The sequence below is a fragment of the Oncorhynchus kisutch genome, linkage group LG13 (assembly GCF_002021735.2).
Source record: "Oncorhynchus kisutch isolate 150728-3 linkage group LG13, Okis_V2, whole genome shotgun sequence".
NCBI lineage: Eukaryota > Metazoa > Chordata > Actinopteri > Salmoniformes > Salmonidae > Oncorhynchus > Oncorhynchus kisutch.
The window spans coordinates 67,311,935-67,339,434 of NC_034186.2; the positions used below are offsets into that span (position 1 = coordinate 67,311,935).

Sequence of the window (27,500 nt, forward strand, 5' to 3'; positions counted from 1 at the left end):
AGGGGGGTAATGACAGAGGGTTGAGGATGGAAACTGAAGGATAGGGGGTTAGACAGGGTAGGGGGTAATGACATCAGAAGGTTGAGGGTGGGAACTGAAGGATAGGGGGTTAGACAGGGTAGGGGGTAATGACATCAGAGGGTTGAGGATGGAAACTGAAGGATAGGGGGTTAGATAGGGTAGGGGGTAATGACAGAGGGTTGAGGATGGAAACTGAAGGATAGGGGGTTAAATAGGGTAGGGGGTAATGGCATCAGAGGGTTGAGGATGGGAACTGAAGGATAGGGGGTTAGATAGGGTAGGGGGTAATGACATCAGAGGGTTGAGGATGGGAACTGAAGGGTAGGGGGTTAGACAGGGTAGGGGGTAATGACATCAGAGAGTTGAGGATGGAAACTGAAGGATAGGGGGTAAGATAGGGTAGGGGTAATGACAGAGGGTTGAGGACGGAAACTGAAGGATAGGGGGTTAGATAGGCTAGGGGGTAATGATGTCCGAGAGTTGAGGATGGAAACTGAAGGATAGGGGGTTAGATAGGGTAGGGGGTAATGACATCAGAGAGTTGAGGATGGAAACTGAAGGATAGGCGGTTAGACAGGGTAGGGGGAAATGACAGAGGGTTGAGGATGGAAACTGAAGGATAGGGGGTTAGATAGGGGGTTAGATAGGGTAGTGGGTAATGACATTAGAGAGTTGAGGATGGAAACTGAAGGATAGGGGGTTAGACAGGGTAGGGGGTAATGACAGAGGGTTGAGGATGGAAACTGAAGGATAGGGGGTTAGATAGGGTAGGGGGTAATGACATCAGAGAGTTGAGGATGGAAACTGAAGGATAGGGGGTTAGATAGGGGGTTAGATAGGGTAGGGGGTAATGACATCAGAGAGTTGAGGATGGAAACTGAAGGATAGGGGGTTAGACAGGGTAGGGGGTAATGACAGAGGGTTGAGGATGGAAACTGAAGGATAGGGGGTTAGATAGGGTAGGGGGTAATGACATTAGAGAGTTGAGGATGGAAACTGAAGGATAGGGGGTTAGATAGGCTAGGGGGGTAATGACAGAGGGTTGAGGATGGAAACTGAAGGATAGGGGGTTACACAGGGTAGGGGGTAATGACATCAGAAGGTTGAGGATGGGCACTGAAGGATAGGGGGTTAGACAGGGTAGGGGGTAATGACATCAGAGGGTTGAGGATGGAAACTGAAGGATAGGGGGTTAGATAGGGTAGGGGGTAATGACAGAGGGTTGAGGATGGAAACTGAAGGATAGGGGGTTAAATAGGGTAGGGGGTAATGACATCAGAGGGTTGAGGATGGAAACTGAAGGATAGGGGGTTAGATAGGCTAGGGGGTAATGACAGAGGGTTGAGGATGGGAACTGAAGGATAGGGGGTTAGATAGGGTAGGGGGTAATGACATCAGAGGGTTGAGGATGGGAACTGAAGGGTAGGGGGTTAGACAGGGTAGGGGGTAATGACATCAGAGAGTTGAGGATGGAAACTGAAGGATAGGGGGTAAGATAGGGTAGGGGGGTTATGACAGAGGGTTGAGGATGGAAACTGAAGGATAGGCAGTTAGACAGGGTAGGGGGAAATGACAGAGGGTTGAGGATGGAAACTGAAGGATAGGGGCTTAGATAGGCTAGGGGGTAATGACAGAGGGTTGAGGATGGAAACTGAAGGATAGGGGGTTACACAGGGTAGGGGGTAATGACAGAGGGTTGAGGATGGAAACTGAAGGATAGGGGGTTAGACAGGGTAGGGGGTAATGACATCAGAAGGTTGAGGATGGGAACTGAAGGATAGGGGGTTAGACAGGGTAGGGGGTAATGACATCAGAGAGTTGACGATGGAAACTGAAGGATAGGGGGTTAGATAGGGGGTTACATAGGGTAGTGGGTAATGACATTAGAGAGTTGAGGATGGAAACTGAAGGATAGGGGTTAGACAGGGTAGGGGGTAATGACAGAGGGTTGAGGATGGAAACTGAAGGATAGGGGGTTAGATAGGGTAGGGGGTAATGACATTAGAGAGTTGGGGATGGAAACTGAAGGATAGGGGGTTAGATAGGGTAGGGGGTAATGACATCAGAGAGTTGAGGATGGAAACTGAAGGATAGGGGGTTAGACAGGGTAGGGGGTAATGACAGAGGGTTGAGGATGGAAACTGAAGGATAGGGGGTTAGATAGGGTAGGGGGTAATGACATTAGAGAGTTGAGGATGGAAATTGAAGAATAGGGGGTTAGATAGGCTAGGGGGTAATGACAGAGGGTTGAGGATGGAAACTGAAGGATAGGGGGTTAGACAGGGTAGGGGGTAATGACAGAGGGTTGAGGATGGAAACTGAAGGATAGGGGGTTAGACAGGGTAGGGGGTAATGACATCAGAAGGTTGAGGGTGGGAACTGAAGGATAGGGGGTTAGACAGGGTAGGGGGTAATGACATCAGAGGGTTGAGGATGGAAACTGAAGGATAGGGGGTTAGATAGGGTAGGGGGTAATGACAGAGGGTTGAGGATGGAAACTGAAGGATACGGGGTTAAATAGGGTAGGGGGTAATGGCATCAGAGGGTTGAGGATGGGAACTGAAGGATAGGGGGTTAGATAGGGTAGGGGGTAATGACATCAGAGGGTTGAGGATGGGAACTGAAGGGTAGGGGGTTAGACAGGGTAGGGGGTAATGACATCAGAGAGTTGAGGATGGAAACTGAAGGATAGGGGGTAAGATAGGGTAGGGGTAATGACAGAGGGTTGAGGACGGAAACTGAAGGATAGGGGGTTAGATAGGCTAGGGGGTAATGATGTCAGAGAGTTGAGGATGGAAACTGAAGGATAGGGGGTTAGATAGGGTAGGGGGTAATGACATCAGAGAGTTGAGGATGGAAACTGAAGCATAGGGGGTTAGATAGGGTAGGGGTAATGACATCAGAGAGTTGAGGATGGAAACTGAAGGATAGGCGGTTAGACAGGGTAGGGGGAAATGACAGAGGGTTGAGGATGGAAACTGAAGGATAGGGGGTTAGATAGGGGGTTAGATAGGGTAGTGGGTAATGACATTAGAGAGTTGAGGATGGAAACTGAAGGATAGGGGGTTAGACAGGGTAGGGGGTAATGACAGAGGGTTGAGGATGGAAACTGAAGGATAGGGGGTTAGATAGGGTAGGGGGTAATGACATCAGAGAGTTGAGGATGGAAACTGAAGGATAGGGGGTTAGATAGGGGGTTAGATAGGGTAGGGGGTAATGACATCAGAGAGTTGAGGATGGAAACTGAAGGATAGGGGGTTAGACAGGGTAGGGGGTAATGACAGAGGGTTGAGGATGGAAACTGAAGGATAGGGGGTTAGATAGGGTAGGGGGTAATGACATTAGAGAGTTGAGGATGGAAACTGAAGGATAGGGGGTTAGATAGGCTAGGGGGTAATGACAGAGGGTTGAGGATGGAAACTGAAGGATAGGGGGTTACACAGGGTAGGGGGTAATGACATCAGAAGGTTGAGGATTGGCACTGAAGGATAGGGGGTTAGACAGGGTAGGGGGTAATGACATCAGAGGGTTGAGGATGGAAACTGAAGGATAGGGGGTTAGATAGGGTAGGGGGTAATGACAGAGGGTTGAGGATGGAAACTGAAGGATAGGGGGTTAAATAGGGTAGGGGGTAATGACATCAGAGGGTTGAGGATGGAAACTGAAGGATAGGGGGTTAGATAGGCTAGGGGGTAATGACAGAGGGTTGAGGATGGGAACTGAAGGATAGGGGGTTAGATAGGGTAGGGGGTAATGACATCAGAGGGTTGAGGATGGGAACTGAAGGGTAGGGGGTTAGACAGGGTAGGGGGTAATGACATCAGAGAGTTGAGGATGGAAACTGAAGGATAGGGGGTAAGATAGGGTAGGGGGGTTATGACAGAGGGTTGAGGATGGAAACTGAAGGATAGGCAGTTAGACAGGGTAGGGGGAAATGACAGAGGGTTGAGGATGGAAACTGAAGGATAGGGGGTTAGATAGGGTAAGGGGTCATTTACATTTGTATTTTTAATTTTACCTTTATTTAACTAGGCAAGTCAGTTAAGAAAATATTATTATTGTCAATGACGACCTAGGAACCGTCGGTTATCTGCCTTGTTCAGGGGCAGAACGACAGATTTGTACCTTGTCAGCTCGGGGATTCGCTCTTGCAACCTTTCGGTTACTAGTCCAACGCTCTAACCACTAGGATACCTGCCGCCCCTGCCGTAATGACACCAGAGGATTAAGGATGGATACTGAAGTGCATGGAGTATAATGACACCACCAAACTGGTAAGGGTGTTGATGTTGTGCTGGGAGGTTTGAAGTTGAAACGTTGGAATGTTAGATGGGGTTAGAGGGAATAGGCGGTAATGTCACCATAGACCGGGTAAGGCTGTTGATATAGTGCTGGGAGGACACCTGAGTTTAAGCTTCCTGGTCCCAGAGGGAGAGGAGGGAGGGAGAGGGACCGATAGGATGGGATTGTGTGAGTGCTGCTGTTCAAATATTTATCCAGAGCAGGATACTGAATGACTGACTGTAGGCACTGGATTATACCTGCTGGATGCAGCCTATAGCACTGTCTGAATGAACACAAAAAGATGGAGAGAGAGAGAGGGAAGGAGAGAGCGAGGGAAAAAGGGAGGGAGAGAGGATGAAGGAGAGGGTAGGAAAAAGGGAAAGAGAAAGAGATAGAGAAGAAGAAAAGAAGAGAGAGAGAGAGAGAGAGGGAGAAGGACAAATTGTAATGTTGTCATGGTATCATTGACCTTTATGTCATTGATGGTGAATGTGTGTTATTTACATGTGGTCGGGGTAATTACTCGTTTAAGGGAAAATACACAAGTTGTTCTCACTGTCTCTCTATCTCTTCATGTATTAATTTTCAATGATGTGTGCTCTCATGTGCGGACAAAGACAATGTAGAACATCTAGCAAACTTTACACATGAACTATCTTACAGTATATTCCCCTCTCTTTCCCTCCTTATCTCTCTGTCGCGCTCCTTTTCCTCATCCCCTACCACCCTCTCTCTCCTTCCCTATCTCTCCCTTCCCCCTCTCTCCCTCTCCCCTCTCATTCCCTTCCTTGCTCTTTCTGCCCCCCCCCCCCCCCCCCCCCTCTCTCTCTGTGTGTGTGTTATCTCCAGCCTGCAGTTGACTGCTTCTGTCCTCTGGGTGTCAGCACTAGCCGTGTGATAGAGCTCAACCATACAGCCGCTCAGCCCAGACACTAATCACACAAGACTTGTATGCACACACACACACACACACACAAACACACACACACACACACAGACAGATATGTACACATAATACTCACAAGCCTATACACAGTAAATTCACGGAAACTCATACCGTCATTATTATGCTCAGACAGAGATACACAACTATCGATTTGATTTATTATGCAGTCTTTACCCCTTCACTCCTTCCCCCTCTCTCTCTCTCTCTCTCTCTCTCTCTCTCTCTCTCTCTCTCTCCTTCTCTCTCTCTCTTTCTCTCTCTCTCTCTCTCTCTCTCTCTTTCTCTTTCTTTCTCTCTCTTTCTTTCTTTCTTTCTCTCTTTCTCTCTCTCTCTCTCTCTCTCTCTCTCTCTCTCTCTCTCTTAAGATAGGGTTACATTAGCTGTATTGATTGTAGAGGGGTGATTTTCCGGGAGGTTGGAGAGTTTGCCTGGTATTGATGATTTCAGTTGGAGCAGGAACCTGATATGTAATGGAGATGCCAGTGCAGCCGTTACAGTGCTCCAAATGGGAGGCGAAGGTGACTTTCAGAAGAAGTTAACTACGAAAGATGAACACCCATGCATGCACACGCACACAAATACACGTACAGTACGCACACTGAGAACTGTACTACATATATTTTTAATGAGAGTGCATGTGTGCTTGAGAGATAGGGGAAGGAGAAAGTACAGTATGAGATTTGGAGATATGTAGAGAGGGGGGGCTGAAGAACAGACAATAAGAGTGAGGGAGGACAGAGGTGAAGAGAGGGAGTAGAGCGGAAAGAGGAGGAGAGAGAGGAGGAAGTTTTGGTGTGATGAAGGAGTGACTGAGACTGTAATGGGTTTAGATACACGGCGCTGGGTTAGGCTGTGCTGGGCTGTGCTGTAAAGCCCAACAATTGAAGTCCACTGAATTATTAAGAACATAATGAAATGTCCTTGAGGACAGAGGAAGAAAACTCTGCATGATTCTCTCCCGTCCTCTTCCCCCCAGCCTGACTGGGATTATTGGACAACAAAAGTTCATACTCTTCGGTTGTTTCTCTGAGATAATCTTATCTGCAAATTGAGTTTTTGTTCTCTCTCTCTCACTCTTTCACTCTCTACCCCCTCTCTCCCTTTCTCTCTCTCCCCTCTCTCTTTCTCTCTGCAAAACATTTATTTGACAAACACCCTCCACGGAAACAGCACTCTCTCATTCTCTCTGTATTCATATGCTGCAGCATTTCATCCTAAAAAGCCCAAAATGGTTCAAGGGGAAGAGGAGCTGAAGGTTATTTTGCTATAATTTCACCCTCTTCATTTGCCCCTAGGAGCAGTCAATGTGCCACAATGCATCCATTTAAAATAGCATTGGGTGGAGTGGGTGGAGGGCTTTTTTAGTGCACATTTAAAATTGAGTGTGTGTATGAGGGGGGAGGTACTGTACTTGTCATTGTTTGGGTGGGTGCTTGACTTTGCTCTGACTGGTGGACAGGGTGTTTTGGTGTTGTGCTTTTCAGCAGGGTTATTTATTGTTCTCCCATTGGATGTTTTGGTGGTTTACTGTTAGCGCTGCCTGGGATTGGATGATGGAGATGGACTCTGGTCACAGAAACTTAAACAAATCCAATTTCACAGTCACAAGTAAACAATCTGGCCTCAGTCGGTCATCCTGGAGAAAACAAATGGGTATTGACTGTGCTCAGTGGTGCATCAACAGCTAAATTCAGAAACAATATTGAGGCTTTTTTCCATTTAAAACTATTATTCTCTGTCCTTAGATTGTGTGGATGGAATTAATTTAAACCTTAGATTACCTGGGTGTAAAGCATTTTAATGAAACATTGCCCCTCTTTGCTTTTCTCTCTCTCTCTCTCTCTCTCTCTCTCTCTCTCTCTCTCTCTCTCTCTCTCTCTCCTCCTCTCAATTAACTGTTTCAAGTGCTCTGTGCACTTCAAGGTCCTCCCTTCCTTCTCACCCCACCCCACCGGTTGCCCTGAGGAAACGGATTTGCGAGTAATTAAAACTGTGTGTGTCTGGACGTCATCCAGCATCATGTTCTATTCATGCAGATTAATACATATTTGTGGGGGCCTGTGGGAGCTGAAAGGCATCTGTCTGCCCCATTAAACATTCATGAACTATAGGACATAGAGAAGACACCCAGGCTGTGTCCCAAATACTACCCTATCCCTTATATAGTGCATTACCTTTGATCAGGGCCCAGTGCACTATATAGGGAATAGGGTACCATTTGGGATGCAGCTTAGAGAAGAAGACCATTCAACTGCTGCTATTTATACACTTCTCCTCCTCCTCCTCTTCCTCATAACTACAGCCACATCGTAATGGAGAAACCTCAAATGAGAATTGCTGGACATGGATTCTGAAATGACAATGACATTTATCACTCCAGTACACCTTTATGTTTTAATTTAAAGGGATGTTTTGCATGAAAACAGTGGCTTACTGTGTGTGTGTGTGTGTGTGTGTGTGTGTGTGTGTGTGTGTGTGTGCGTTCGTGTGTGTGTGTGTGTGTGTGCCTCTACAGGTGGCTGGAGTGTGTGGGCGGAGTGGAAGGAGTGCAGCAGTGACTGTGGAGGTGGCGTTCAGACCCGGAGCCGTACCTGTCAATCTCCCCCGGAGGAGACATACCTGTGTGAGGGAGTAGTGGAGGAGGGAAGGCCCTGTAACCCTCAGCCCTGCAGTGGTGAGCTTGACAAAGACATTGCCCCGACCATGTGTGTGCGTACCTGTGTGTATGTGTGTGTTTGTTTGTGTGTGTGTGTGTTTGTGTGCGTGTGTGTGTGTGTGTGTGTGTGTGTGTGTGTGTGTGTGTGTGTGTGTGTGTGTAAGTGTGTGCGTGCGTGTGGATAAGTGCTCACTCGCTTGTGGGTATGCGTGTGTCTGTGAGTGTGCATTAGTGATGTGCGGGTTGACTCATAACCTGCGGTCCCTGTAGTTACATCCCTGCAGTTACATCCCTGTAGTTACATTTCCTGTAGTTATATCCCTGTAGTTATATCCCTGTAGTTACATCCCTGTAGTTATATCCCTGTAGTGATATCTCTGTAGTTATATCCCTGTAGTTATATCCCTGCAGTTACATCCCTGTAGTTACATCCCTGTAGTTATATCCCTGTAGTTATATCCCTGTAGTTACATCCCTGTAGTTATATCCCTGTAGTTATATCCCTGTAGTTATATCCCTGTAGTTATATCCCTGTAGTTACATCCCTGTAGTTATATCCCTGCAGTTATATCCCTGTAGTTATATCCCTGTAGTTATATCCCTGTAGTTACATCCCTGTAGTTATATCCCTGTAGTTATATCCCTGTAGTTATATACCTGTAGTTATATCCCTGTAGTTATATCCCTGTAGTTATATCCCTGTAGTTACATCCCTGTAGTTATATCCCTGTAGTTACATCCCTGTAGTTACATCCCTGTAGTTATATCCCTGTAGTTATATCCCTGTAGTTATATCCCTGTAGTTATATCCCTGTAGTTACATCCCTGTAGTTATATCCCTGTAGTTGTATCCCTGTAGTTATATCCCTGTAGTTACATCCCTGTAGTTATATCCCTGTAGTTATATCCCTGTAGTTATATCCCTGTAGTTATATCCCTGTAGTTATATCTCTGTAGTTACATCCCTGTAGTTATATCTCTGTAGTTACATCCCTGTAGTTATATCTCTGTAGTTATATCCCTGTAGTTATACCCCTGTAGTTATATCTCTGTAGTTATATCTCTGTAGTTACATCCCTGTAGTTATATCTCTGTAGTTATATCCCTGTAGTTATATCTCTGTAGTTATATCTCTGTAGTTACATCCCTGTAGTTATATCTCTGTAGTTACATCCCTGTAGTTATATCTCTGTAGTTATATCCCTGTAGTTATATCTCTGTAGTTATATCCCTGTAGTTATATCCCTGTAGTTATATCCCTGTAGTTATATCTCTGTAGTTATATCTCTGTAGTTATATCTCTGTAGTTACATCCCTGTAGTTATATCTCTGTAGTTATATCTCTGTAGTTACATCCCTGTAGTTACATCCCTGTAGTTACATCCCTGTAGTTATATCCCTGTAGTTATATCCCTGTAGTTATATCCCTGTAGTTATATCCCTGTAGTTATATCTCTGTAGTTATATCCCTGTAGTTACATCCCTGTAGTTATATCCCTGTAGTTATATCCCTGTAGTTATATCCCTGTAGTTATATCCCTGTAGTTATATCCCTGTAGTTATATCTCTGTAGTTACATCCCTGTAGTTATATCCCTGTAGTTATATCCCTGTAGTTATATCCCTGTAGTTATATCCCTGTAGTTATATCTCTGTAGTTATATCCCTGTAGTTATATCTCTGTAGTTATATCCCTGTAGTTATATCCCTGTAGTTATATCCCTGTAGTTATATCCGCATGTTTAGATCATGACATATTGTGTGGATGAAGTGCGGGTGGGTGGCAGGTGGGTTGAACAAAGAAAAAACAATAACTTAACAAAATCCATAAATGAATAATTATTGTGTAATTTCTATCTATAGGCTATATTTACATTTTCATTTAATTATTTTAGGCTATCTGGCATTAGTGCCCAAGCCTAAGCTTAAGGGCCTAACTATACACGTGCCAAATAGTCTACACACCAATCACCAAATGTTTTTGGGAACGGGCAGAAAAAGTTCATGTTCATCCCTGGAGGCAAAATGGACAATGTCAGAGTTTACTGTAATTCAATGAGAGAAAAGCTGCAAAAAAAGAGAGTTGAAAATAAAGAGAAGGGAGGCCAGAAAAGTCAAGTTTGGGAAAGATTTGATGAAGTGGTCAAATAGGATGATAGCAGTGCCGGCGATGTTATGTGTGATGATTGTGAGACGCTATACAAATTCAACAGTCACAAGATGGGGACATCAAATAGGCCAATGACACATCAATGGAACTGTATCCTACTGTTCAGATGGGTTAATGGAAACTGACATCTGGACACTGACTGTAGGTCTACAAACTCTCACATAGCCTTGATATTAACTCCTGCAGAATGAAGGATTTCTTGCAGTAAAATGTCACACCAAATGCAGGTGAAATATGATTTCTTACTTTGAGCATCTTGAGAGAATGTGCAGTCAGATACCATCTGTAGAGGTGCAATCTTTATTATCATCAGTTTTCACAGCCCAACCTACCAAAATGTTGTAAATTATAAACCAGGAACATAACTAAATCAGGCAAAAAGAAATCCGGCACGTCCTGTGTCAAAAACAATTTCCATCGTCTCTGACTGTAGCCTACAGCGCATATTCTATATTAGCGGGTTAGGGACGGGTGTGGGCCTCAGATTTTCACTTTATCACATACAGTCGTGGGGTTGCAGATGGGTTATTAGCAATTGCTGGCGGGTATGTGTGAACAAACAGCTGACCTGCGCACCACTAGTGTGTATATGTGGGTATGTGTGTACGTCCTCCTCAATCTAAATATCTATGTCTGTTTCTCTTTGACACTCTCTCTCTCTCTTTTGTTCTTCTCTCAATCTCATTTCTCTGTTATTTCACTCTGTACTTTTATTTTCTCTTGTCCTTTATTCCCTCCACTCTCTTCCGTCCAACAAGTCATTCTTGTGATGTAAGGAGGCCATGTTGGAAAGGGGACTTTGATCGATGCTATTATTTTGACATTTATTTGGACAGTCAACCTCTATTATTTGGACAGTCAACCTCTCAAGGCAAATACAGGAGGATAACTCTTAAGAAAGAGACTGAAGAATCCCTCACACTGCAATGTGCATATAATCCATTATATAGAAGTAAGGAGGACTTAGGAACAGGGCTTCCAATAGCTCTGTATCCCTCTTCCAGTCTTCAGAACTATAGATGTTTTGATAGATTGTGATCCATGTCAGAATTCCATGTTCTTATTCCATCTGTTCGTGAACTAACAATCACGGTTCCAAAGTCAAAAAAGACAGCGAGAGACACAGTAAATAGACAAACACACAATCACACACCACACCTGGTTTTCCATTACAAAATTCCCAAGTTTGGCTGATGCTCTTCTGGGTGACCAATCACGTCACGGTTGTGTCCTAAAAACAAAATGCCATTGGTGGTTAAGTTGCTAACCCCTCCCCCCTGGCCTTGCCCCACCCCTCTAGGCAAAGGCCGTCATCTCACTCGCAGCCAATCACTTCGCTCCGTGGACAGCCGCAAGCGTGATGGCGGCGGTGGCGAGGTAGACAAGACGCGAGGCGGTGGCGGCGGACAGCAGGCCCCACAGACAGGTAAGACAACAGGACGCAGAGGGAGCCCATGCATCAGTCTCTAACAGCCGCTTGGGTCACAGACCACACAGGACCACCTCCTACCATTATAGTCTGTCACTGCACCAAGGCTATAGCTAGCTATCCCTGAATCCCTCCCTCACATAGGCTTGTACATCCATCAAAATCTCCCAAACTCTTTCTTGCCTAAGTGCCACGGCACTAATTCCAACATGGACCCTGAATAAATCGAGTGAAACTGTTTGCGGTTTTGTTGTTTTGTGAGGTCATGAATGTAGCCGCTATACTGGAGATTGTGTCCTGTCTTGAAAAGTGGATAAGTCTCCGCTGAATTAGCGAATCAGGTCCCCCCTCACCCCTGCCATTGGACAGCCATGACTGACCAGCTTTTCCCATTGGTCAGACTAGGCTTGACTGACTGACCGGGTCTACTGAATGCATTGGGCAGTCATGGCAGCCAGGGAAATGATTGACATATCCAGTAACCAATCGCATTGCCTTCCCCTGTATGTCAAGTCAATGCTAAGGATATGGAATCAGAGCCCAGGGAGCCTGGCAGCACAGAATCTCCCCTACGCCAAACCATGCCACGCACCTTCCTATTTTGGCCAATGAGAGGCTGCTCCTGCATGATAATTAGTTTCGGCCCTTCTCCTCCCCCCTCCACCCTGGACCATCCCTTCCTCCTCTCCTCCTCCCTCCCTTCCTCCCTCCCCCTCAGTGGACCAGACTGCGTCAGGTGAGGAGTGGTCGTCGTGGAGTGTGTGTTCGGCCACATGCGGTGAGAGCTGGCAGAGCCGCACGCGTTTCTGTGTCTCCTCCTCCTACAGCACCCAGTGCAGCGGCCCGCTCCGAGAGCAGAGGCCCTGCAACAACTCTGCCGTCTGTCCAGGTAAGCTAAGCCCCTCCACCTACCCCCCTCCCGGCTGTCTCCTTGCTGCCCCTCGTCTCCAGCCCTCTCCTGGCTCCGCTCACACATACAAGCCCTCCTCTCTCCCCCTGAAGATCTCTACTCCTTCTTCCCACTGAACAACTCCATGGCCTGGATGTCTACAGCCCTATACAAATCCTCTTTCGAAGCCTCTGCCTCAGAGAAATGGGCATGGGGCTTACCTGCTGAGCAGCAGAATAGTTATTCTGATGCCCAACTTCCTGGTGCTGTCTTTACAGAACCTCTCTGTGCAATGCATCCTGGGGCTTCTCTTACGTAACAGACAATAACCCTCCAGACCAGGACTTTAATATGGAACTATGCAGGTGAATACATTTAAACACTGAAATAAGGTTAGAGTAGTCTACACAGGAGAACCATGCAGGCACTGAGAGAAGGATGTTTGTGGTGGCATTATGGCATCAGGCTGGTTTGTATCATAGAGTGTTGGATGTTTATGTGTTTTGAAGTTGATGTTGTTGTTGTCGTGGTGAAGGTCTGTGTGGTTCTCTCTATAAATCATACCCTAGCCGCTCTGATTGCAGTGCATGGGACTTGGGATGAGTGGTCGCCATGGAGCTTGTGTTCGTCAACCTGCGGCCGTGGTTACCGGGATCGCACGCGAAGCTGCAAGCCCCCTCAGTTTGGGGGAGACCCCTGTATGGGGCCGGAGAAGCAGACCAAGTTCTGCAACATCGCTGTCTGCCCAGGTGAGATTACGCAGATTTCTCACTGGATTCTTACTCATCTGCTTCGAAATGGCACCCTACTGTATTCCCTATATAGTGCACTACTTTTTACAACTGTCATCATGGCAGTCACTTCCATGGTTATATAGAGACAAATTATCCCTGAGAAGGTCATGTGAAAAGGTACGTTGCGTTATGCACACAGAGACGTAGACAAACTAATACAGTTTTGAAGTCGAAAGTTTACATACAATTTAGCCAAACACATTTAAACTCATTTTTTCACAATTCCTGACATTTAATCCAAGTAAAAATTGCCTGTCTATGGTCAGTTAGGATCACCACTTTATTTTAAGAATGTGAAATGTCAGAATAATAGGAGAGAGAATGATTCATTTCAGGTTTTATTTCTTTCATCACATTCCCAGTGGGTCAGAAGTTTACATACACTCTATTAGTATTTGGTAACATTGTCTTTAAATTGTTTAACTTGGGTCAAACATTTTGAGTAGCCTTCCACAAGCTTCCCACAATAAGTTGGTTGAATTTTGGCCCATTCCTCCTGACAGAGCTGGTGTGAAGAACTGAGTCAGGTTTGTAGGCCTCTTTGCACGCACACGCTTTTTCAGTTCTGCCCTCAAATTGAGGTCAGGGCATTGTGATGGCCACTCCAATACCTTGACTTTGTTGTACTTAACCCATTTTGCCACAACTTTGGAAGTATGCTTGGGGTCATTGTCCATTTAGAAGACCCATTTGCAACCAAGCTTTAACTTCCTGACTGATGTCTTGAGATATATAATATATCCACATAATTTTCCATCCTCATGATGCCATCTATTTTGTGAAATGCACCAGTCCCTCCTGCAGCAAAGCACCCCCACACCATGATGCTACCACCCCCGTGCTTCACGGTTGGGATGGTGTTCTTCAGCTTGCAAGCGTCCCGCTTTTTCCTCCAACATAATGATGGTCATTATGGCCAAACAGTTCTATTGTTGTTTCATCAGACCAGAGGACATTTCTCCAAAAAAGTATGATATTTGTCCCCATGTGCAGTTGCAAACCATAGTCTGGCTTTTTTATGGTGGTCTTAGAGCAGTGGCAGTGGCTGAGCGGCCTTTCAGGTTATGTTGATATAGGACTAGTTTACTGTGGATATAGATACTTGAGTACCTGTTTCCTCCAGCATCAACACAAGGTCCTTTGCTGTTGTTCTGGGATTGATTTGCACTTTTTGCACCAAAGTACGTTCATCTCTAGGAGACAGAACGCGTCTCCTTCCTGATCGGTATGATGGCTATGTGGTCCCATGGCGTTTATACTTGCGTACTATTGTTTGTACAGATGAACGTGGTACCTTTAGGCGTTTGGAAATTGCTCCCAAGGATGAACCAGACTTGTGGAGGTCTACAATATTTTTCTGAGGTCTTGGCTGATTTCTTTTGATTTTCCCATGTTCCCAAAGTACTGAGTTTCAAGGTAGACCTTGAAATACATCCACAGGTTCACCTCCAATTGACTCAAATGATGTCAATTAACCTATCAGAAACTTCTAAAGCCACAACATAATTTTCTGAAATTTCCAAGCTGTTTAAATGCACAGTGAACTTGGTGTATGTAAACTTCTGACCCAATGGAATTGTGATACAGTGAATTATAAGTGAAATAATCTGTCTGTAAACAATTATTGGAAAAATTATCTGTGTCATGCACAAAGTAGATGTCCTAACCGATTTGCCAAAACTATAGTTTGTTAACAAGAATTTTGTGGAGTGATTGAAAAACGAGTTTTAATGACTCCAACCTAAGTGTATGTCATCTTCCGACTTCAACTGTTCAACTGTACAGAAGTAACCATGATCTCTCTGTCTCTGTCTCTTTCTGTCTCTCTCTCTCTTTCTCTCTCTCTCTGTCTCTCTCTCTCTCTCTTTCTCTCTCTCTCTGTCTCTCTCTCTCACTCTTTCTGTCTCTCTCTCTCTTTCTGTCTCTCTCACTCTTTCTGTCTCTCTCTCTCTTTCTGTCTCTCTCTCCCTCGTATTTTCTCCCATACCCCTCTCCCTCTCTGCTCTACTCTCTTTCTCTCTGCTGTCCCAGTTGATGGGGTGTGGAATGAGTGGGCTAATTGGGGTTCATGCTCTGCGTCCTGCTCCAACGGGACCATGCAGCGGATCAGGGAGTGTAACGGACCTTCGTACGGAGGATCAGAGTGTCGCGGGGAGTGGATAGAGACCAGAGACTGCTTCCTACGGGAGTGCCCAGGTAACATCTGCTGTCAAAACTCTGTGTAGATGTTGCCCACAGGTATACAGATCTAGGATCAGTTTACTCTACGCTATTCCTGATCTTAACCATTAGAGCTGTGTTCTGTGTCTTAGTGGAGGGGAAGTGGCATCCTTGGACGTCGTGGGTGGGCTGCACCAAGACATGTGGCGGGGGGAGCCAACACAGACAGAGGATTTGCTATGGGCCCTTCTTTGGGGGTGAAAATTGTCCTGGAGATCGGGAGGAGGTGCGACGCTGCAATGAGAAGCGGTGTCCAGGTGAGTAGTCAGAACACAGTCATGGAAAGGTGTGCTCTTAATCAATCTATCCAATGTATTTATGAAGCCCTCTTTACATCAGCTGATGTCATCGGCAATCTGTCATTTTTTATTATACTATACGTCCTGTATCTCATGTTTACTTTTGCTTCATATCTTTTGTCAAAATTGAACATATTTGGGTTGTTCCACGAAGTGAGTGCCTTTTGCTTAAACAATGTAAATGTAAGCAAACACGGTATAGCCTCAAAACATGGTTTAAAGTGTCATTTTGATGTTATGGATGACTTGCAGTCATAACCTTATTGAATTTGAGAGTGGTTACATTTCTCCAGGTCCATCCCTCAACTTTTTTACCAGAACACAAGAGAGGTGACAGTTTTGTTATTGTTTCAATTAAGGATTCTTGCTTTAAATGAAGTCCCCTTTAATATAGACCAGATGGAGAATTCAATCAATCTGATTTTGAATATGAAAAAATATGGCTAAAATAGAAAAATGCAGCATTTTGACACTTCCTCCGTCAACCCTCTGTCCTCCGTTATATTATATTGTATGTCAAGAAGAGAAGCTGCTGCCTTGGCAGCAGCTAATAGAAATCCATAAAAAATACAAAAACAAACCCTGTGTCACTTCTAGGAAGATTATAACCCACTTAATCCTAAAAGGTCTCCAAGTTTCACCATCATTGTAAAGACCTAGTTATTTTGTTGCTTTGACAAAAAGTAATTTCTGAAGATTATTATTTATTTCATGTGATTAGTGTCCATCGTTTTAAGGTCAACCCTGTTACATGAACTGAACTCTCATTTTAAGGTCAACCCTGTTACATGAACTGAACTCTCATTTTAAGGTCAACCCTGTTACATGACCTGAACTCTCATTTTAATATAGTGAAACGATTCCTTTTTAAATATATATTTTTCAATATAATAGTTGAACATCTTATAATCAAATCATAGTGTAAAAGAAGGTGAGCTGGTTTAACTATATTTGGCAAATTTCTGGTGTTTTGTGGCGGAAAATTGAGTGGGTCGAGGATAACACGTCAACCCTGATACCCATAGATAGTCTCGTAGCGTTGACTATCATTAAATGTGAAGACTTATATTATCAAATAAATTCTCTATGTGTAATTATTCTTTACGTGATTAAACTAATCATGTAACTTTAATTAACTAGGAAGTCGGGGCACCACTGGAAAATATTTAAACAGTATTTATTTCCAGAATTAACTCTTTGGATATTTTCACATCTTATCAATTACAGTCACTTATTCATGTATTATTACCTCACGGTCTCTTTGCTGAATGCCGCAAACCCTTGGATATCTGCACGAACCCTAGCAGAAATCATGAATTAGCAATATACAAATTAGCTTAATTATTTATTTGCTAAATAATAAATCTTATCAATTACAGACTTACAAACACACACACAACAGTTCAAACATTGGTTACTGACATGATAGAAAAATCCCTAGTGGGCTAAGCCGATATGGCAGCTTGGTAGAAAGGGGTGGGGACAGTTCAAGAGTGGGAAACTCAGTATGGATTCACTACATACATACAGTTGAATACTTCATCGTAAATATAGAAATTTAGCACCCTAACAACCGCACATTTGGATTTTATAAATGCAATTGACATATTCACGAGGGTATGCCTTTGTTGTCTCTCTGTGATCGCTGGTCTGTCTGCTGGATAGTCAGTCAACAGAAAGCCTCTGGTTTGTCCACCAAAGATCAAAGTCTGTCGTAGATGTCAGTTGTTATATTGGATACGTCAGAGTACTTCTTTGATCAGATGCGTTTACCAGACTAAAGTATTTAAAAACAGCTGCAGCCTGAATAACTGTTCTTTAGTTTGTAGATTTCTTAGCCATTTCAACTTGGGAATGATCTCCACGTTCTCTGGTCTTGTCTTTTGGTAGAGTTGCCAACCATTTCAAGCGACAGCTTCCATGTTTTTTGGTCTGATGTACATTTTATCACAAGTGGTTTTGTACTCTGTGGAAGACGGGGCGGTTCCATGACACCTGATGTCATTTCTGGGCTCACAGGGGCGTGGTCACTGACTAGTTAAAACTTTATATCTAAACAAGTATCTCGTTTAGAAGGCTAACATTACATTACATCTTGTCACAAATAGTTTCATATTCAGTCATATATTTTATACAACCATCAGATGCAAAACCCATAATTGAGAAGTGTACACAACCAAAGACACAGTAATGTGTGTTTCTTGTCCTTCATGAGATCACCAAATGAAACAACCTTGACATGACTGTCCCTTAAGTGTCCACGGACCACTCCAACATTCTCAAAAATAGAAATATTGTTTAATTCTCCAATTTTTGGGGATTAGGAGTTTTGGCAAGAATAATGTCTTTGTTCTCCATAGGCTCTCTCCCTCAATACTCCATGGCAGTGCAGAGAGTTTTTACCAGGAATGTATGACTGCTGTAAAACCTGGGGTGGGAGAGAGAGTAAGAGAGGGGGGAAGCCACGATATGCACACAACAAGCTTCCATACCTCCTGTCACAAGGGGATTCATGGCTGATTTAAGAGGAAACCCTGTTACTTTATTTGGCACTTAATAGGCACTTACTATTCTTTACTTCATTGAACCTCTTGAGATGGGAAACCATGAACATGTGCTCTTTATGACAGGTGTACACGTTTTGTGAAATCAAATGTTGTTGTTTTTTACCAAGTTACACTTCTGAAAAGGTACTGAATCGGTGGAACAACCCATTTGACACTCAGATTGGTGGAACACTGATGTTTGCTTTTGGTTTTGGTGCAGAACCTCATGAGATCTGTGCAGAGGAGAACTTCTCCAATGTAGTGTGGAAAATGACTCCAGCAGGGGACACAGCGGCCGTACGCTGCCCTCCCAATGCAAATGGTGAGCTACCTCCCTTTTACCCTGAGACATACAGTGCATTCAGAAAGTATTCAGATCCCTTGACTTTCTCACATTTTGTTACATTACAGCCTTTTTCTAAAATAGATTCCAAAAATGTATTTCCCTCATCAATCTATGCACAATACCCCATAATGAAAAGCTAAAACAGGTTTTTATAGATTTTTGCACATTTATAAAAACAACAACAACTGAAATATCACATTTACATAAGTATTTAGACCCAATACTCAGTACTTTGTTGAATCACCAATGGCATTGACTACAGCCATCGAGACTTCTTAGGTATGACGCTACAAGCTTGGCACGCCTGTATTTGTCGAATTTCTCCCATTCTTCTCTACAGATCCTCTGAAGCTCTGTCAGGTTGGATGGGGAGCGATGCTGCAAAGCTATTTTCAGGTCACTCCAAAGATGTTCGATCGGGTTCAAGTCCGGGATCTGGCTGGGTCACTCAAGGACATTCAGAGACTTGTCCCGAAGTCACTCCTGTGTTGTCTTTACTGTGGGCATAGGGTCATTGTCCTGTTGGAAGGTGAACCTTCTCCCCAATCTGAGGTGCTGAGCGCTTGGAGCTCTCTGTACTTTGCTCCGTTCATCTTTTCCTCGATCCTGACTAGTCTCCCAGTCCCTGCCACTGAAAGACATCCCTACAACATGATGCTGCCACCACCATTTTTCACTGTAGGGACCAAAGATTTCTATTCCGACCGATTTCTAGGTGCTGTTTGGAAAACTCCATGCGGGCTGTCATGTGCATTTTACTGAGGAGTGGCTTCTGTCTGGCCACTCTACCATAGAGAGCTGATTGGTGGAGTTCTGTAGTGATGGTTGTCCTTCTAGAAGGTTCTCCCATCTCCACAGAGGAACTGTGGAGCTCTGTCAGAGTGACAAAGGCCTTTCTCCCCTGATTGCTCAGTTTGGCTGGGTGGCCAGCTCTATGAAGAGTCTTGGTGGTTCCAAACTTCTTTCATTTAAGAACGATGAAGGCCACTGTGGTCTTGTCGACCTTCGATGCTGCAGAAATTTCTGTGCCTCAACACAATCCTGTCTCCGGGCTCCACAGACAATTCCTTCAACCTCATGGGTTGGTTTTTGCTCTGACATGCACTGTCAACTGTGGGACCGTATATAGACAGGTGTGTGCCTTTGAAAAACATGTCCAATCAATTGAATTTACCACAGGTGGACTCCAATCAAGTTGTAGAAACATCTTAAGGATAATCAATGAAAATATAATTAATTTGAGCTCAATTTTGAGTCTCATAGCAAAGGGTCTGAATACTTATTGTATGTAAATAAGGTATGTCTGTTAGTTTTTTTATATAAATTTGCTAAACATTCTAAAAACATGTTTTTGTTTGTCGTTGTGGGGTACTGTGTGGAAATTGTGGAAATTGTGTGAAAAAAATATGGAGTAAATGATCGAATAAGGCTGTAACTTAACAAATTGTGGGTAAAGTTAAGGGGTCTGAATACTTTCTGAATACACTCTAGCTGTAGACTCCAATGGCCTCAGAGGCTAGACACCATAAGAGTCTACAGCCATGTCTCAGAGTAAACCCTTAGTAACCTTCCTGATCTACACCTAGCCAGAGGGATACCCATAAGACATGCCTGGCTTAAGATGGGTTATGCCTCTAGGATCCCACGGTTCTAGTGATGTTAACTCCCCAGTCTGTGTCCCCATCCAGGGCTGATCCTGAGGCGGTGCACCCTGGATGATGAGGGAATAGCCTACTGGGAGAACCCCACTTATATGAAGTGTATCTCCAATGACTACCGCAGCATCCAAACACTGGTGAGTACCAGAGAGATGATCAACGATTCAAAATGTACTCTTGTACATTACATCTGAAAACAGAAGCTACAAAGTGCTCATAGAATGCCATTTGAGATATTTTGCCTGCTCAGTTCAATACATCCCACTGGGCACAGATGTCAATTCAATGTCTTTTCCAAATCAAAATCAAATCAAATCAAATTTTATTTGTCACATACACATGGTTAGCAGATGTTAATGCGAGTGTAGCGAAATGCTTGTGCTTCTAGTTCCGACAATGCAGTAATAACCAACGAGTAATCTAGCTAACAATTCCCAAAACTACTACCTTATACACATAAGTGTAAAGGGATAAAGAATATGTACATAAAGATATATGAATGAGTGATGGTACAGAGCGGCATAGGCAAGATGCAGTAGATGGTATCGAGTACAGTATATACATATGAGATGAGTATGTAAACAAAGTGGCAGTTTAAAGTGGCTAGTGATACATGTATTACATAAAGATGCAGTAGATGATATAGAGTACAGTATATACGTATACATATGAGATAAATAATGTAGGGTATGTAAACATTATATTAAGTAGCATTGCTTAAAGTGGCTAGTGATATATTTTACATCAATTCCCATCAATTCCCATTATTAAAGTGGCTGGAGTTGAGTCAGTGTGTTGGCAGCAGCCACTCAATGTTAGTGGTGGCTGTTTAACAGTCTGATGGCCTTGAGATAGAAGCTGTTTTTCAGTCTCTCGGTCCCAGCTTTGATGCACCTGTACTGACCTCGCCTTCTGGACGATAGCGGGGTGAACAGGCAGTGGCTCAGGTGGTTGTTGTCCTTGATGATCTTTATGGCCTTTCTGTGACATCGGGTGGTGTAGGTGTCCTGGAGGGCAGGTAGTTTGCCCCCGGTGATGCGTTGTGCAGACCTCACTACCCTCTGGAGAGCCTTACGGTTGTGGGTGGAGCAGTTGCCGTACCAGGCGGTGATACAGCCAGAGAGGATGCTCTCGATTGTGCATCTGTAGAAGTTTGTGAGTGCTTTTGGTGACAAGCCGAATTTCTTCAGCCTCCTGACGTTGAAGAGGCGCTGCTGCGCCTTCTTCACAATGCTGTCTGTGTGGGTGGACCAATTCAGTTTGTCTCTGATGTGTACGCCGAGGAACTTAAAACTTACTACCCTCTCCACTACTGTTCCATCGATATGGATAGGGGGGTGTTCCCTCTGCTGTTTCCTGAAGTCCACAATCATCTCCTTAGTTTTGTTGACGTTGAGTGTGAGGTTATTTTCCTGACACCACACTCCGAGGGCCCTCACCTCCTCCCTGTAGTCCGTCTCGTCATTGTTTGTAATCAAGCCTACCACTGTTGTGTCGTCCGCAAACTTGATGATTGAGTTGGAGGCGTGCGTGGCCACGCAGTCGTGGGTGAACAGGGAGTACAGGAGAGGGCTCAGAACGCACCCTTGTGGGGCCCCAGTGTTGAGTGTTTTCCACGTTGGTGCAAGGTAATTTCTTTGAAATGACGTGGAAACAATGTTGATTCAACCAGTGTGTGACCAGTGGGATGTTACTAACAAATCATAAATGGTCAAGACCAAATTAAGAAGACAGACAGGAAATGTATGTTAGCTTTACTAACAAGTGAGTTGATCAGAAGATCACCTCTATTCAGTGGTGATATTTTCTGAGTGCTTCACTCATACCTTTCCTCCACAGACTCGGGAACACCTGTCCAAGGCCCAGCGGGGGCTTGTGGGGGATGGAGTTTCAGAGGTGATGACCAAGCTCAGGGTGACGTCCAGCGATGGGACCAGCTACAGCGGAGACTTGCTGGCCATAGTGGACGTACTGAAGAACATGACAGAGATCTTCAGAAGGGCCTACAACAGCCCCAGCAATGCAGACATGAGAGTAAGAGGAGGGAGCATGTGTTTGGATTGGAAGTCATTAGGTCATTACAGTGCCTTGCGAAAGTATTCGGCCCCCTTGAACTTTGCGACCTTTTGCCACATTTCAGGCTTCAAACATAAAGATATAAAACTGTATTTTTTTGTGAAAAATCAACAACAAGTGGGACACAATCATGAAGTGGAACGACATTTATTGGATATTTCAAACTTTTTTAACAAATCAAAAACTATCAAAATTATTCAGCCCCTTTACTTTCAGTGCAGCAAACTCTCTCCAGAAGTTCAGTGAGGATCTCTGAATGATCCAATGTTGACCTAAATGACTAATGATGATAAATACAATCCACCTGTGTGTAATCAAGTCTCCGTATAAATGCACCTGCACTGTGATAGTCTCAGAGGTCTGTTAAAAGCGCAGAGAGCATCATGAAGAACAAGGAACACACCAGGCAGGTCCGAGATACTGTTGTGAAGAAGTTTAAAGCCGGATTTGGATACAAAAAGATTTCCCAAGCTTTAAACATCCCAAGGAGCACTGTGCAAGCGATAATATTGAAATGGAAGGAGTATCAGACCACTGCAAATCTACCAAGACCTGGCCATCCCTCTAAACTTTCAGCTCATACAAGGAGAAGACTGATCAGAGATGCAGCCAAGAGGCCCATGATCACTCTGGATGAACTGCAGAGATCTACAGCTGAGGTGGGAGACTCTGTCCATAGGACAACAATCAGTCATATATTGCACAAATCTGGCCTTTATGGAAGAGTGGCAAGAAGAAAGCCATTTCTTAAAGATATCCATAAAAAGTGTTGTTTAAAGTTTGCCACAAGCCACCTGGGAGACACACCAAACATGTGGAAGAAGGTGCTCTGGTCAGATGAAACCAAAATTGAACTTTTTGGCAACAATGCAAAACGTTATGTTTGGCGTAAAAGCAACACAGCTCATCACCCTGAACACACCATCCCCACTGTCAAACATGGTGGTGGCAGCATCATGGTTTGGGCCTGCTTTTCTTCAGCAGGGACAGGGAAGATGGTTAAAATTGATGGGAAGATGGATGGAGCCAAATACAGGACCATTCTGGAAGAAAACCTGATGGAGTCTGCAAAAGACCTGAGACTGGGACGGAGATTTGTCTTCCAACAAGACAATGATCCAAAACATAAAGCAAAATCTACAATGGAATGGTTCAAAAATAAACATATCCAGGTGTTAGAATGGCCAAGTCAAAGTCCAGACCTGAATCCAATCGAGAATCTGTGGAAAGAACTGAAAACTGCTGTTCACAAATGCTCTCCATCCAACCTCACTGAGCTCGAGCTGTTTTGCAAGCAGGAATGGGAAAAAAATTCAGTCTCTCGATGTGCAAAACTGATAGAGACATACCCCAAGCGACTTACAGCTGTAATCGCAGCAAAAGGTGGCGCTACAAAGTATTAACTTAAGGGGGCTGAATAATTTTGCACGCCCAATTTCTCAGTTTTTGATTTGTTAAAGTTTGAAATATCCAATAAATGTCGTTCCACTTCATGATTGTGTCCCACTTGTTGTTGATTCTTCACAAAAAAATACAGTTTTATATCTTTATGTTTGAAGCCTGAAATGTGGCAAAAGGTCGCAAAGTTCAAGGGGGCCGAATACTTTCGCAAGGCACTGTAGGTCATTAGGTTTGGGTCAGGGCTACATTTAGAATTGACTGGTGTTAGAGAAATGGCTGGAGGGAGTGTTTGTAGTAGGTCAATTGATGGCTAATGTAGAGTAATGTCTCATGGCCTCCTCGCTCCCTTTCTCTTCCTTCTCTACTGGATCACAGAACTTTGTCCAGTCAGTCAGTAACCTGCTGATGGAGGAGAACAGAGAGAGATGGGAAGAAGCACAACTGGTGAGTTGGTCTCTTTCTCTTCTTCTCACAGACTCACTGGCGCTTCTTTATGCACACACATGAGCTAGCATGCATGGTCACAGTTTGTGCTCCTTCTTGATGTGTGTCGGCCATGTGTTGTACAGAGATCATTTCAATGACTATTCTCTGGTGCCTTTGTGTCTAGCCATTGGCATCATAGTGACATCATACCAGTCTCCCTGGAGATATATGGATGGTGTGTGATGCATATGAACAGTGGGTGTCTGTTTGGTGATCGCTCCATCTGTTCTCTTGTCTCCTCTCTCTCTCTCTCTTTCTCTCTCTCTCTCTGGCTTCCCCTATTCTCTCTCTCTTAGTTGGGTCCTAACATCAAGGAGCTGTTCCGGTTGGTGGAAGACTTTGTGGACGTCTATGGTCTTAGGATGAAAGACTTCCAGGACATGGTCGAGGTCACGGATAACTTAGGTAAGCTTTTTCCTTTGACCTTAGTCTCTTTGGCTGTGTCTGAAAATATTGCTTCCTCTGTCCTTGTGTCCTCAATTCTTCTCAAATTCTTCTCAAATTGCATGTCTTGAATTCCTCCAAAGCTCATTGGAGGAGGAGGGACTTTGGATCCTCTCCTCCAACGACAGGAATTGTTGAAACAAGGATGGAGAAAGCAGGGATTCGATGGCTTGTAATGTTTTCAGAAAGCTGCGCCTTCGTTCAATGTGGACTTTTTTTATTGAACTATTAGTTTTTTTCCCAAGTTATTACTAGGTCTTTAGGCCATGGTGGAAAAGCAGGGATAGCCACATTGGCAGTATTCCAGAGCTGTATAATCTGAATTGGATATGCACCCAGCCAGGACACTAGTGGATCTCATCTGTTAGCGCTGTGTCTGGTGTGTGTGGATCTCACTGGTTCAGTCAGTACAGTCTCTCTATGTCTTTTGGAATCAGAACAGAGGGTGTGAGCAAGGAGGTCTAAATATTGCCATTTCCCCTGGGTACCACCCACAAACCAAACAGGGCTATAGAACAGACATCCTGGGCTGTTCCCACTGGGCACACACTGGTTGAATCAACATTGTTTCCACGGCATTTCAACCAATGTGAAATAGATGTTGAATTGACGTCTGTGCCCAGTTTGGTTGTGTCTCAAGAGATCCTAAAATCACACTCACAATCTGCTCAGTTCCAGACCAGTGACTGTGAACTTCTGTTTACACATGCACAAACACACAAACAAACACGCACGCGGGCACTCGCTCTTGCGCACACACACACACACACATACAAACAAACACAAGGACTGTGAACTCCTCTGTTTCACGCAGCATATAATATTTACAGAACTAACAGCATCCCACCAGCAGGTGCTTGGCTTCTAGCTGACCTGCAGATGAACATGGCACAGTGTGTATAGGGAGGTCTGTAGCTGGCGTGTCTGGGGAGTGTGTGGAGGAGTGGTGGGGCCTGCCGTAAGGTGCTGTTTCTAGCTCTGCCCAGCCCAATACCCGCTTCGCTGTCTGCACTGCAGCCGAACCTACACCCAAACCCACCGCCACACCGCTCCTAGTTACTGACCTCACACTCCCTAGTCCCACACATATCACACACAGAGAGAGAGAGAGAGAGAGAGAGAGAGGAGAGAGAGAGAGAGAGAGAGAGAGAGAGAGAGAGAGAGAGAGAGAGAGAGAGAGAGAGAGAGAGAGAGAGAGAGAGAGAGAGAGAGAGAGAGAGAGAGAGAGAGAGAGAGAGAGAGAGAGAGAGAGAGAGAGAGAGAGAGAGAGAGAGAGAGAGAGAGAATAAACAAGTTAGTTATTACTGTATTTAGATAGCTATTAGTTAAATATGTACATAGTGAGAAAGAAGAGGCTGACCAAACAAATGGCTAACACACATTATAAACTGGATGGTTCAAGCCCTGAATGCTAATTGGATGATGGTTCGAGCCCTGAATGCTAATTGGCTGTCATACCCGTATACCACGAGTACGACAAAACATGTATTTTTACTGCTCTAATTATGTTGGTAACCAGTTTATAATAGCATTAAGGCACCTCGGGGGTTTGTGGTATATGGCCAAAATACAACAGCTAAGGGCTGTATCCAGGCATCCTGCGTTGCCCATATACCACACCCCCTCGGGCCTTTATTGATTAAGTAAGTGATGAGTCATGAGTTTATGTAGTGAATAAAATATCTCTCTCTCTCTCCAGTTCTGTCCATCCACAAGCGTCCGGTGGCAGGTAATGCCGATATCACCTTCCCTATGAAGGGCTGGAAGGGGATGATGGACTGGGCCCGCAGCTCTGAGGACAGAGTTACTGTCTCCAAGAACATCCTCTCCACAGGCAAGCCAGGTGAGAGCACACACACACACACACACACACAGACACACACACACACACACACACACACACACACACACACACACACACACACACACACACACACACACACACACACACACACACACACACACACACACACACACACACACACACACACCCAAACAAACATTCTGCATCTGGAATTGCACTTGACATTTGAGAGCCTCCAGACTCTCAGCTGTGTCGAGACGTGGGGTTCCTCAGTCTCAGCCAATGGGATAGTTTTGGCTCTCTCTGTGACATAGATCATTACCACGGCTACCATGCTAATGAACCAGTCACTTGCTAATCAGAAGTCAACAGGAGCCAATCAGGGGCAATTAAAGCTAATCTCCTCCCCCCTGGTAGAAGTGTCTCCATGGCGGCAACAGCATATCAACAGTCACTCATGCCTCTCACCTGCTGCTCTATACTAGGCATGGCTCACAGGGGGCCATGCCCAGATGCACTGATTGAAATGTTTTTCCTCAGCCGCCTCTCTGAAACTTATCAGAGCAGTAAAAATGGGGGACATGCATCGAAACACACACACACACAAACACACACACACAAACACACACACATGCGCGCGCGTGCGCACACACAGACACACACCCCCCCCCCCACACACAAACACACACAACAGTGCACTGTATAATTGTTAAAAATCCCCATTTGTTGCCTCTCTACTGCTGTGATCATTCTGGCTGAACATATTGGCTAGCAGGCCCATTATATGAAGGGGTGTGCAAGATACTTTATGTCACACACACACAGACATGCATACACAAACTTTCCCTCTCTCTTGCTCGGTTCCTCCCTGATACCCATGGGATCTCAGCTGTCTGGCCTGGAGCAGTATACTGCAGTACCCTCTGCACGCTGCCTGGCCTGGAGCAGTATAGTACCCTCTGCATGCTGCCTGGCCTACTTCTGTGTCCTCTCAGCACACATCCATACTGCCAGCCTGCCAGACACAGCGTG

The 27,500-nt window shown here is 44.7% G+C and overlaps 1 protein-coding gene across 1 annotated transcript in view; it reads left to right on the top strand.

Moving 5' to 3' along the window:
• adgrb1a (adhesion G protein-coupled receptor B1a) overlaps window positions 1–27,500 on the top strand; it is a 116,290-nt gene that overhangs the window by 52,200 nt on the left and 36,590 nt on the right. Inside the window, exons 4-15 of the mRNA XM_031787052.1 lie at window positions 7,767–7,925; window positions 11,377–11,502; window positions 12,224–12,394; window positions 12,979–13,143; window positions 15,220–15,384; window positions 15,501–15,665; window positions 18,474–18,575; window positions 20,288–20,394; window positions 22,097–22,291; window positions 24,110–24,178; window positions 24,517–24,625; window positions 26,364–26,498. Of these exons, the coding sequence (XP_031642912.1) occupies window positions 7,767–7,925; window positions 11,377–11,502; window positions 12,224–12,394; window positions 12,979–13,143; window positions 15,220–15,384; window positions 15,501–15,665; window positions 18,474–18,575; window positions 20,288–20,394; window positions 22,097–22,291; window positions 24,110–24,178; window positions 24,517–24,625; window positions 26,364–26,498 (1,668 nt within the window). The remainder of the gene's footprint in view (window positions 1–7,766; window positions 7,926–11,376; window positions 11,503–12,223; window positions 12,395–12,978; window positions 13,144–15,219; window positions 15,385–15,500; window positions 15,666–18,473; window positions 18,576–20,287; window positions 20,395–22,096; window positions 22,292–24,109; window positions 24,179–24,516; window positions 24,626–26,363; window positions 26,499–27,500) is intronic.